This window comes from Paralichthys olivaceus, chromosome 10 (assembly GCF_024713975.1).
Source record: "Paralichthys olivaceus isolate ysfri-2021 chromosome 10, ASM2471397v2, whole genome shotgun sequence".
In the NCBI taxonomy this organism is placed as follows: domain Eukaryota; kingdom Metazoa; phylum Chordata; class Actinopteri; order Pleuronectiformes; family Paralichthyidae; genus Paralichthys; species Paralichthys olivaceus.
Genome location: NC_091102.1, coordinates 14,227,484 through 14,240,282, shown reverse-complemented (window position 1 = coordinate 14,240,282; position 12,799 = coordinate 14,227,484). Strand labels below are relative to the sequence as shown.

Below are 12,799 nucleotides of genomic sequence, written 5' to 3'. Positions count from 1 at the left end.
CCTATTCCCTGGTGTATTTTTATGGTCTTTAAAGCTTGGACAGAGATGTATATGTAATTTTTTATCTTTTGTGCCTCTGCTGTGTGGAACAGCTCAAAGAAACATAGCTGGAATCAACCTCCTTCTCTTTACCCCTCATCTTTTCTGAGATTACCAAATAATAACTTTTGAGATTATTGCTTTATGTGCTCCAGCTTTCTTTCTTTCTTCCTTCCCGTTGTCCCCAGAAAAGTATAAACATATATATATATATATATATATAATTATACTGATATTATTTTTCATAATTAACAGATGCAACTGTGATCCTGGCCCCACTTGGTTTACATTAATCTTCTAAAAATCCTGACACCAACCCTGTGAGATTTAGAGAGAGGGCAGCTTGTGTCATCTTCTCAAGTCCTAGACCAACTGACCAGGTAAGGATGCCTGATGTATGTTGTATTGTGGTCACTATTTTCTAAGATTGCAAAATCACAAACTAAATTTGGCTGCACAATCATTTAGCCCTCAGAACTTGTAAGAATGTTTATTTTCCTGCACAAAGACATCCCACACCATCTCCCTTTCTCACTAGCTCTTGTTACTTCCCATTGCACCTCTCACCTCTCTGCACTAGCTGACTAAGACATTTATTGTTTGTCACTTTTCATACACTACGTTGTTATATGTGAATATTATCTCTCTCCCCAAGTGCATTCATTACCATTTAAAACTAAAATATTGAAAATACTTAATTTCAGGTTTTTCACATGCAGTATCATTACCTTTGTTTGATAAAGCAGATATTGACCCTGAATGTGCACCAACACATTTTGGTTTTACCCTCCTGTTGTTCACCTATGACCTAGCTTTACCCCTAATATATTTCAATTATAACCTTCACATGAATGTGAAATTTTAATCTAAACAATATGAATCTAGCTTTGACCAGGTTTCTACTCTTATTCCGTAATATTATTTATTGTTATTGGCAATATGATGATGAGAGGTCAAGCTAAATTATGCACCATTATTGCTGTGGCGCCTCGCCATGCCTGAGTGAATGACACCAGAACCTCATACAGAATCAGCACTGAGACTTTTCAGGACCACATTCATTTGTCCTAAACATTTGAGACATGGCGAATACCTGTCAGAAAGAGAAAAAGAAGAGACAGAGAGACTGAAAGTACCTCCACAGATGAAAAGGCTGTGTGGGTGGATGTACATGTGAGTGCAGGCTGCTAGGAGCTGTGAGTGGGAAGTGGGTATTGAGTGGGAAGAGAAGAGCTGCTTTAGTGAGACAATCAGCACCAAGGCCCACTGAAACGCAGTCGTGCTTTCATGGCTTCTCTTTGTTTTCTGCACTCGTACAAAGACGTAGTTCCAGGTAGTGGATGGTGGGTTAGAGTTGATATTTTTTAACGTGCGTCTGCCATTATCTATTTATGCATGTTTATATGAGGTGGGTTGTTTTCCCTCCAATTGTTTCATGCAAAATCACAAGCAAGTTTCACATAATGGTCAAAATGTGTTAAAAACTGAAAGTTATTAGGAAACTTTCAACTAAAACAACTAATTCAGGTTTTACTAAGAAGCAATTTGATTGTGTGGTTCTCTGGTTGGTGCCATAGTCTGTTTTCCATTCATCATGTATAACTAAGTCATCTAGTGTTTGCTGATTGATTCCAAAAGAAATTAAAAAATATTACAAAATTACTCATCATAACAAAAGACAATATTTAGTGAAAACCCTGTGGCCTTAAAGATATATTTAATAATTCTTCATTAAAATCTACAACATGCTATGTTTTATATTTTGTTGACTTGTGCACTGACATTGTTCAAAATGTTCAAACTCATAAATCCCAATTTTGTTCATGGTAATGGGACATTTCATATTGGTCACCTTTTAATTGCATTACACCTTTCCCCCGACACTGATATAACTTCAGTTCTATATAACGATGGAAAAACCCACTGCTAGCTAGTTAGTCAGTTGACTGCTTTTTCCTTCACTGTTTTTGGTCGTTAACCTATAATGGATCATGATTATTCTTGTGATATGCTGCACAACGTGAATAAAACTTGAATACATTACCTCATTTATTATATTTTTAAATGAGAGACCCCTAGTGGTTGAAGTTACATATTTTGTACCTTAAATGAACAGTATGAGAGAACAATGGCACAAATAGGAAAACTTGCGTGTAGAAATAAAAATGATACTAACGAATAATATCGAATAAAATACTGTTGACAAGCTCAAATCAGTATCATTGAGGAGGGATGCTCAAGACTGAAGTGGCTCATAATCTATACAAATGAATGATTGGTTGTCTTTTCCTACTCGGGCCTGTTTTTGTTGTATCCTCTCATCTTTACAAGTTCTTGGCCATCGATTTTAAAGACACTAATACCATAATTCCTGGATTGACTCTACTTATAGGCATTAATTTCTGCTGCTGTTCAGCATCTTTTTCCTTTCATGTAAAAAAATCACAAGTGGGTTTTGAAGCTGCATTCACCAAAGACCATGACACTGAAAGCTTCTCTAATCAGGTCAAAAAGGATATTTTCAGTCCAACATAATGTGAAGAAGTATTAACAATGAGAATGACTCATAAACCCTTTATTGAGAACTACTAAAACCACCCCAGGACTAACAAACATTTTCTTTCATAAAAACATTTTTTTTTCCATTTACTTTCTTGCCAAGAGTTATTTGAGAAAATTGATACCATTGTCCTTTTAAGGTAAATAAATATGTAGTTGGAGCCAGATGCCAGTTATCTTAAGCTTAGCATTAACACTGGAGAAGGCGGAAACAACAAATCTGGCCTCGTCATGTGGTAACAAATCTACCTAGTTATGTTCTAGTACTTCTGCAAAATACAAAATGTGAAGTTGACAATATACCTGTTTTATTTTGGGTTATGTGCCAGATTATTTTTGTCCAGGAGCTGTTTCCAGGCAACCAGCTGAGACTCCAGAACGTTTTTGGTCCTTGCCAAAAAAAGGGCACATTATCCCCTAAAGATGATGAGTTGGTTGTGTTTCGAGTCTTTATGCTAAGCTAAGCCAGCTAGCTGCTGATGTCAGATGTATATTTATCATTTTATACACAAGAGTGGTACTGATCTTCTCATCTAACTCTTGGCAAGTGAGTAAATAGACTTAAATAAGCAACATTTCAGACTCACTTAAGCATGCATTCAAATATGAGCCTGACATATATCTGCATGAGACATGTATGAACACACACACACACACACACCAACATACACCCACATACACCCACACACACACTCAGAAGAACCCAATCTTGCATCCCAGAGCTCCACTCCTGCCCTCAGGCTTCTGCGTTGAGGCGACCCTGAAAGGAGAGCCCTGCAATGCAGCATCTGTGTGACTCACGCACGCACACACGCACACACAAGCACTGTGGTATGGTGGCTCGTGAAAGCGCTCAGATCGTAGGAGGGAGATGAGGAGAGAGGGAGAGCAGAGTGAGGAGAGAGATGAAGCGTGTTGAGAGGTGGTGGAGGAGGAGAAGGAGGAGGAGTGAGTAGGAAGATGAACAGTGATGGGAGGAAGGTGAAGAGGGAAGAAGAAATAACAGGTGGGAGGATAATTCATAGGTGAAAGGAGGCTTAGAAATCTGACAAAATGATGTGAAGAAGCTGACATGAACCATGAAAATGACAAATGGACTACTTAATTATCTAGCTGATTACCTTGGCCGGCCACAAGATGCAGTCACAGTTTATCAGTCTTGCTTCATCTCTTTATTGAAACAAATGAGAAATACTAGAGTATTCACAAAGCTTGCAGGTCAATCTACAGAAAACATTTAATTACTCTTAATGTTGTCTTTAGATTTTTGTCTTTAGATTTTTGTGAAAGAATGATCTGCAGCTTGTAATTAGCCTTCAATCTGCAAATAACTGAAAGCTCCTGCTTGGAAATTTCAGTAACACTTTAGTTCAGGGAACACAATGTTAGCCACTAATACATGAGTAATATGTGTATGTGTTAATGATCAATAAGATCTGCATTAAGCATCACTACATATGTATTAGGTATTTATTCAACAATTTCTTATTCTTACTGAAAAGGTTAGTTAATAAGCAGCTAGTTAGTCTTGAGGTTAAGTTGCTGATATATAGTGTGGATCAAAGTCGACTCCTAATACATTGTCGCAATATGTTGCTACTCTGTCTCAATTGGTAGCATATTAAGACAGTGTATAAGGAGTCTATAGCCTCTTTATTTTGACCCATACTAAATAATAATAACTTACGATCATGGCCAACTAGTGGCCTTCTAAGGATTTACCGAGAATAAACCAGTTGTTAAGCACAAATAAGAATGTGTTCAATTAAGACCTAATACATGTATGCAGATGCTTAATAAAAAACCTTACTAAGCACTAATAGATATCCTTATTAGTTATGTATTAATGACTAATATTGGGTTCCCTAAACTAAAGTGTTACCAAAATTTCATATGCTAAGATCATTTATGTTAGCCTATAGAAAACTGTCAATATAAAAATTGAGTAAAAAAAGAGTAATCCTAATAAACAGAAAACACAGCGAGATTTAACACCCCAGTCTCTCTTATTCTGCATGTGTTACAACCAATGCACTTATTTAAATTTTTAAGATTATTGGTTGATAATGACAAATTGATTTAAAGAAATTATCAATGTCATTGAACTTTAAATTTCTCTTGGAATTTTAGCCTTTGAATTTTTACTGATTTCAGCAAGCACTCGTCTTTGACAGTGGCCAAGCTGAAGCAATGCTGGTTACTTCACTAAGGTTTTCTTGCAATGTGATGAGTGGCGAGTGCATTTACCTACAAAAGAGTTTTTTTTATCATTTTGTATAGATTGAGCCTCACTGGGAAAGTTACAGTTTTCTATCCCTTGGTAATTACTGTAAAGGCACTGAACTAAGGGGAGTTTCTAGAAACCATCATTGGGTTTTTCCTCATTTCCGTCCCTGGTCAGAGAAAGAACATTGCAAAAAGCTCCTTTTGTTTTTGTCTAATTTAACAATGGGGCGGAACAGTGGTGCAGTGTTAACACTGTCACCTCACCGAAAGAAGGGGTTTGACCAACCAGGGCTTTTTTGTGTGGAGTGTGCATGTGGGTTTTTTTTTTCTCTGGCTTCCTCCCACAGTCCAAACACATGCAGCTTGGGTTAAGTGGAGACTCTAAACTGCTTGTAGGTGTGAATGATTTTTATTTGTCTTTGTATGTCAGCCTTGCAATATGTTGGTGATGTGTCCAGGCACTAGCCTGCCTCTCACCAAGTGTCCGCTGCGATTAGCTCCAGCTCTCCTATGGTCTGTTCATCTCTTTCACCAAATGACCTATTTCCAGTTTTAAATCAGACAGAGTGGAGGGAGAAGTACCCTGAGTGATCTATTTTGAGGAGACAGTGTAGAAAAGTGCCCCCTACAGCAGCATGATTTTCAGGTTTTCTGATACAAAATCGTCTTCTCAACTAATATGGCTGGTTGGCTGTCTTAAATCTTGAATACGAAAATAAACATGCAACATTCTTTTGCTAGAATATGTTTCATCACGCCACACAACACAACACAAAATGCAACTTGTCACAGATAATTTCCGTGAAGAAGATGCTGCAGAGTCAGTTTGAGCTACAGTAGCTGAAAGGTGCAGAGAGATTAGGATATTGAATGTTTACTTTTAACACTTTCAGAACCTTTCAGTTTCTTGCTGCAGTACATGCCAGAGTACATGGAAATATGAGGGATACTTAGATTGACATTATGATGTAAGTATTAATCATTAACGTGCACTGTAAATTAAAATATGAAGCTATAATCACAGTTTGGGTTCATTCATACATACTGGACATGTTGCCTAGCAACCAGGTTGAATGGCTCTTGTTGAATACCCTGCATATAGCCTGGTGGGAAAAACAAACATCAGAATCATTATTTATTAAGAAAAAATATAAATATATCTTAAAGATAATTCTGCTTCCTTAACAAAGTTCTACTTGATTTCTGGATTCATTTGTTTAAATACAGCTCTGAATGTTTTGAATACTATGTTGATTATTACAATTACGCAGTAATATCATTTCACTTTCTTTCTTCAAGTATAATATTGTGTTGATACCAGGAAAACATAGCTCACAGAAAAACAGCTTTCATTATACATTCACCATACTAACACTCCCTAACTTCTCTCAAAACACCCTCAGTTCTTGTAGCATGGATTCTACAAGAGGTCAGAAACATTCATTTGAGATTCTGCTTGATGTTGACATGATAGCATTACATTCAAGCTGCCAGTCTCCTGTTCTACTACATCCCAGATGTGTCTACTAGATTCAGAGGGTGTGACTGGGGAGGCCACTGAAGTTCACTCATTGTGTTCATGAACCTAGTTTAGGGACGACTTTTGATTTAAGCAACATGACTCAGATAGGTTGTGGCATGCAAACAATGGTTGATTGGTTTTAAGGATCCAAAGTTTGTAAAGAAAACATTCCCTGCACCATAAAACCAGCACCTGCAGCTGGGAGTGTTGACACAAGGCAAGTTGGGTGCTCGAACTCTACCATCTGCAGAAATCAGCAGAAATCCACATTCAGCAGACCAGGCTGAATGTTTCTGGTCTATATCCCTCCAATGTTGGTGAGTCTGTGATTACCACTGTAGCCTTAGATTTCTGTTGTCTGGCTGACAGGAGTGGAACCTCGATGTCATGCACCTGTTTGATGTGTGATGTTTTCCTGCTTACTACACTTGTCAAGAGTGGTTATCTGAGTTACTGAAGCCTTTCTGTCAGCTTCAACCAGTCCAGCCATTCTCCTCTAACCTCTCTCAAGACATTTGTGTTCACAAAACTGCTGCTCACCGGATGTTTTTGTGTTGTGTACCATTATAAGTAACTCCAGAGAGTGCTGTACATAAAAATCCCATGAGATCAGCAGTTTCAGGAACAGTCTGTATGGCACCATCAATCAGGTCATGGTCATGATATCTTATATTTTTACGAGTGTTAAGTGAAGCTCTGGACCGGTATCTGTATGATTTTATGCAGTACTGCCACATCATTCGATGATTGCATGATGTATATGTTTTCCAAGAGGTGCATTATAAACTGGTTGGTGAGTTTAAACAATCTTCCTATTGCATTTGATTACGAATCCTGTTTCATCTTGAGGATGACAGAACATGTTACTATTGCAAGTGTCCAGTTGTCCTGTGGTCTGCTCTATATTCAGCTCCATTCTGTGCATGGTGCAGGGAGAGACCCAGTATCCCTCTGGCAAAGCGCCACAGGCTTTACGCCAAGTGCAACAGACCTGCTGTCCACTGAGGTGCCTGATGTCTAACTCTGTCACATCACCAGCTCATACAGTCACTCCCCACTGGACATGATGCCTAGAGGACAGTATATCATCTGGGCAACACATACTGTCTTGGATCCTGTGATCCACAATCTTTTGTACTCACCTTTTTTTTTACATTTTGTGACTTAATCAACCCTTTTTACCCCCCCGCCCCTCTCTCTCTCTCGTTAACCCTCTGCACCTGTCTCCTTGCTACTCACTGTTAATTACATTCCATTACATTTTCCACATCATACAGTACACTGCAGTATGTAGTGAGACCTAATACAATGCATCTTAATGAGCAGGGATGAGACATAGTACTGCATTGCAGCCCCGGATTACGCTTTATGCTGATGATAGAGGTGCAGTTTCACATCATAGTGTTTTCTAATGCCTCCCTAATCTCAAGCCCTAGCATGCAGTTTGTATAATGAATTGTAATAGTCCCAATTTATTCTTTCATGCTTTGGCCCAGCAGGTGGTGCTGTTTCATTTACACATGCCGCACACCCTTATTCACAAACATACAGACTACACTAAACATTGTCATCGGCAGCTTGACAGGCCTCCAGTAAGCCAGGCAACAATGTCTTCCCTCCTCCTTCCCCGCCACTGTCACCCAGAGCCTGCCCACCAGTCAGGGTGGTGTTGTTGGGTGTGGATATCAGCCACAGAGGTTAAAGTGACCTTCATCATCAGACAGAGAGCACTGAGACGCAGCACCAGGACAGAAGGCTCTTCCCTCTATTTTATGACTTTTAATATCGAGAGTGTTCTTCATGGAGCAGGGGCTCAGTAGGTGAACAGAAAACAGAAGAGACAGTGACAGCGAAGGGACGATCTTAAATATACTGCTGTGGCTTTTTTGGAATGAGACTGAAAGAGTACTTGGTAAAGAGGCTGTGCTGCGGAGTCTCTGTACAGGCTTCATTCACACTGATGTTCCCTTCAAAGCTGAGTCATGCAAAGCTTGACTCCGCACATGTAAACACATGTAGAGTTATGAATGAATGGATCCCCATGTCTTTGGTCATTTTTGTAGCATTTTTTATTTATTTGGGTTCATCACCAAGAACATATACAACTGTTTTGTTATGTTTAGGATTGGTGTCACCATTTTAGTAACATTTCTACTAGTTTGTGTACAAAGAAGGTTTGTGGTTTGCGTGCAGTCTTTCTGTGTGGAGTCTTCATATTTACCTTGTGTCTGGGTGGGCTTTCTCCAGGTATACTTCAGCTACGTCTCACAGTCCAAAGACATGCAGATTTTAACAATAGCTATACTAAATGAAGGCCTTACTATTTTATATATATATATATATATTTTCAATCTTTCCACATATTTACTCCTCACTCTACACACAAAGGCACCTGGTTGAAAATCACTATTCTAGACTTTATTACAATTCTTTCCTGTTTTGTTCTTTGTGTGCAGACAGTGAGCAGTATATTGAAGCTATAGGGAGGGTATGCAGTGACTAGTGCTCACTGTAGCACTACCTCAGTCTTATAGGCTGCAGTTATTGACTCCTGTTTTCTCCAGCAGACTTCCTTTTAGTCTCTGGGTCTCTGTGGACTGCAGAGCTAAATGACAAATTGCTCTCTCACACATACCCTTATACACAACCACGTAGGCTGCTCGGCTCATGCTTGGAGTACAAACGGCCACAACCCTCCTGTAAAAATGAAATCCCTCACAGAGCATTTCCTTTAGTTAGTGTTTGCATGTGTGCTCACGATTGTCCTTTTCCCACTCAACCCTTTGTTTATCTCTCCTCGTGCCCTTTCACACAAGGACTATATTGATTTGGGAGATTAAAAGCCAATACTGATGTTATAGTGTGACTGAAACAGCCACAAATTAGCATTGTGTGTTAATATCCCTGTGTTTTGGAAGAAAGAGGAAGTACATACAATAAAACATAATCAAAATGGCCAATAGACTCATTAGCAACTCAGTTATCCACAGCATATAGACTGAGTTAAGGACTGATCATACACACCCCTTTGTATTGATCTCAAGGCTACATTAAACCCATTAATCACCCCCCACCATCTGCACAGTATCCTTCAAGAGATCATTAAATCTTGCTGCCTCTCATGCCTCAAGTGATCATGTGGGCTGATCAATAATGTAACTATTGTAGGTGTTTGAGCTCCTCTCCTCATGTTTCTGATCAGTCACATATACTCAGTATGGGTTTTTATACACATGTTAGCCCGACAGCAGGTGTGTTTCCATCCAGCAGCTTGAACTTTTTCAATTTGCATGTTATAAAAACCTGAGTGTGAAATCTTGAAGTGTTTTACAGTTAGAAAGTTTGCTTTTTGAGAAATGGCGAAAGTGCAATTGAAATGGATTCAGTGAATAAATTATGATGCACAGAAATCACATGAATTAAATGTCACTCAAGGCTCTGTTTTGGGGGAAATGAGAAGAGAGGCAGACGGAAACATCAGGACTGTGTGGACCTATGAGGAAATGAGACTTTCCGTGAATTAATACAAGAAACAAACATTGTGAGCTCTCTGTCACCAGGCTTTCCATCACATTTATACCTTCTGTTTTTTTGCTTTATATGAGGTATGATTGACTCAGTTTTAATCACATCATCTCGTTGTGCCTTCTTCTTCTGCAGTGATATTGTATGGCATCTGAGTGCACACATGAGGTCACCTACTGCTTATTTTGTTCAACCAACTTTGACTTTCTGAAAGATTTGTTAACATTAGTGATACATTTGGATGGAAACCTGATTGCTGGTTGTATGGTATTACCTTTTGCATGGTGCTGGTCAATACAATACTATTGTGTCTTTGCTGTGGGATTATCAAGTTAAATTACACAATATGCCACAATGTTCATCTAATTCTAACTATTTGTCTAACATCAGACTTGATCAGAGCCCACCTACCATCCCCACAAGCCTGAGTCATGCAATCCAAGGTCTGCTGTTCACTTTTTTATTCAGTTGTGATTTCTACCTGGGCTTCTGGCTATATGAGTCATTACACTCACAAATCAATAGGATTTCATCCAGTGGCTGTCACCTGCCTGCCTACATCCAAGGGCAATATTTCTAATACATCCACCTACACACAAAGTCACATAAGCACAGATGTGCTTTCAGAGTTGTTGACAGGGAAGCTGAGTGGAGGTGCAGCAGACTGACTGACTGACTGACAAAAAAGATTTGTGAATGTGATTGATGCTGCGTGTCCTGAAGTCCCCTCTGGTCTGCAAAGTGTTCAGTCTCCTCTGTGAAACCTTGCAAACATTACTGTTAATAAGACTAACATGCCAGGTTTTGATCGTGCCTCGCCTTCTCTCCTCCCTCCGCCTCTTCTTCCCATCTCTTAGCCAGAAGGAGAGACCCCATCCCTCGCCCACCCTCCCCTGCTGCTAGCTAGCACTAGCATGGCAGACAGTCGACAGCCAGAAGACGGTGCCCCCCAGTGGGACCCATCAAGAGGACAGGAGCCTGCTGGCACTCACGGAGCCAATGGCTACTCTTCCTCAGTGTACAGGACCTGCCAGGCTGGTGGCGCCCACTTGGCCACATCCTCCTACTCAGCCAGAGAGAATGGCTTCAATGGGGAGCTCACTGGTGCCAACGCAATAACTGCCGGTAAGATAATTTCTGTGTTTGACCTCCTCAGAGGCTTACCAGGCATCTCCTCACATTCAAAGACTGCAAAAATATCAGGAGTTGAAGAGGTCAGTGGGTACATTAGATTGTAATCACTGAAGAATAGGTGGACATTTTTGCATGCATCCTAAGAGGAGGTAATGATAGTGCGCTGCATGATTTGAACTTTTAGCATTTAATGCCTTTATTATGGAGACGACAGCAAAGAGAAAAATGGGGAATGACATGCAAAGTCCGGAGCAAGGCACAGACAGATGACCTGGTTTATGGTCGCTGCTTCAAAGCCCTATACCACCCAGGCTCCTGTAAGAAGTCAACATGAATTACATGAAAACCAGTTAGGCAAGTGCAGACATGTAAATATACAGTACAACCATAATTGTGTGGATTAAACGAGGTAAGACATGCATATCCAAAAGACAGTTGGCCCCCACTAGAGGCAGGTCTTACGATCGGATTCAAAAGCAATGTTGAGATGCACAAAGCAGGGGCACTCTTTTTAACAACCGAGTTGCAAGCACAAGCAAAACTCACAGTTTAAATGGTTAAATCTCTTCAAGTCAGATTATTCTCATCATTAATTTGGAGACTTGATGTATTTGCGCTATGACCAAAAAGTGCTTTGTCAAAAGTAATTTGAATCTCTAGAAATAGCTGCTGTTAGTCACGGCAAATCAGATCACAGAGATGAAAGTCCACATTAGGGTACGTCTGCTGTTTTGGTTGTGTGTGTGTGTGTGTGTGTGTGTATATATATACATATATATATATATATATATATACATATATGTATTTCTTCTTTTTCTGTCCCCTGGGGCGTGGCCTTACACTCAGTCCTCACTAGAATCACATACTGTTATTCACGGTGCTGTAATTAACACATAAAATCTGTCTATCTACCCTCAGCTCCCCACCACATCTTCATTCACACCAATGGAAACAAGAATTATAATCTACCAATGCTGTAACCATGGCAACGGCTCCTCTGCAATTTACTTTACCAGGGTTTTTTGTTCTTTTCGCCTGTAGCTCTTAAGCAGGCGATGACAAGAGCCCAATTAACCACCTTTCTTCCCCGTTATTAGGACTTTACTCATGCTAGTTTTGCAGGCTGATAACAGTGTTTTTAAGTGAAGCTGCTTATTCACATTTTACCATTTTTATGGCACCAATGCCTATCTTCTGTGATTTTTGTCATTCAGTCATTCAGCGCAGTTGATGATTTCATCTACATTTAGGAACATTTCGCAAGTTTCACAAATTCAGATCTGCTTATGAGTCGAGATCAAATTAGGAGTCTTATCTTATGTGCTCTCTGAATTTATTCCACTGTGCTCTGACTGGATCAGGCCAAAATATGAATTTTCTGTCGTTGTACTGCTTCTTCTGAGTGTCAGCTGGAGAAGAGCCACCATTACATTATCCTGTTAGATGCCATAATAAACTAAATTTTCCTCCTGATGATGCTCACATCTCCACACTTCACCAATGTGTACGCACCATGCAGTGCCCTTTTATACAGCATACATAGTACTGTGTGTTCTTCCTAAATGATTAAAATGTCAAGGTGCTCTTTGGCAACCTTCAGGTGAACAGTGATGCTGTTTTGGGGAGCGGCCACTACCTCCAAGGTGTCCTGTGCTTCTTTTTAACTAACTGGTCATTTTCTGTTGTGCGTTTCGAATCCCACCTCTATGGAGAGTGGACATATATCTACAACCTTTACGTTAAAAGACGGTATTCAAGTCATATTTTAGCCCGTTCAGCTTTGTGTTTCAGCTA

General features: G+C 39.7%; 1 protein-coding gene across 8 annotated transcripts in view; it reads left to right on the top strand.

Annotated features, from left to right (window-relative positions):
• Positions 1-12,799, top strand: part of map2 (microtubule-associated protein 2) — a 73,074-nt gene that overhangs the window by 29,640 nt on the left and 30,635 nt on the right. For all 8 annotated transcript variants that reach the window (XM_069533512.1, XM_069533513.1, XM_069533517.1 and 5 more), the window contains exons 3-4: positions 295-419; positions 10,729-10,996. In XM_069533512.1, coding sequence (XP_069389613.1) covers positions 10,786-10,996 — 211 coding nt within the window. In that variant the 5' untranslated portion in view covers positions 295-419; positions 10,729-10,785. The remainder of the gene's footprint in view (positions 1-294; positions 420-10,728; positions 10,997-12,799) is intronic.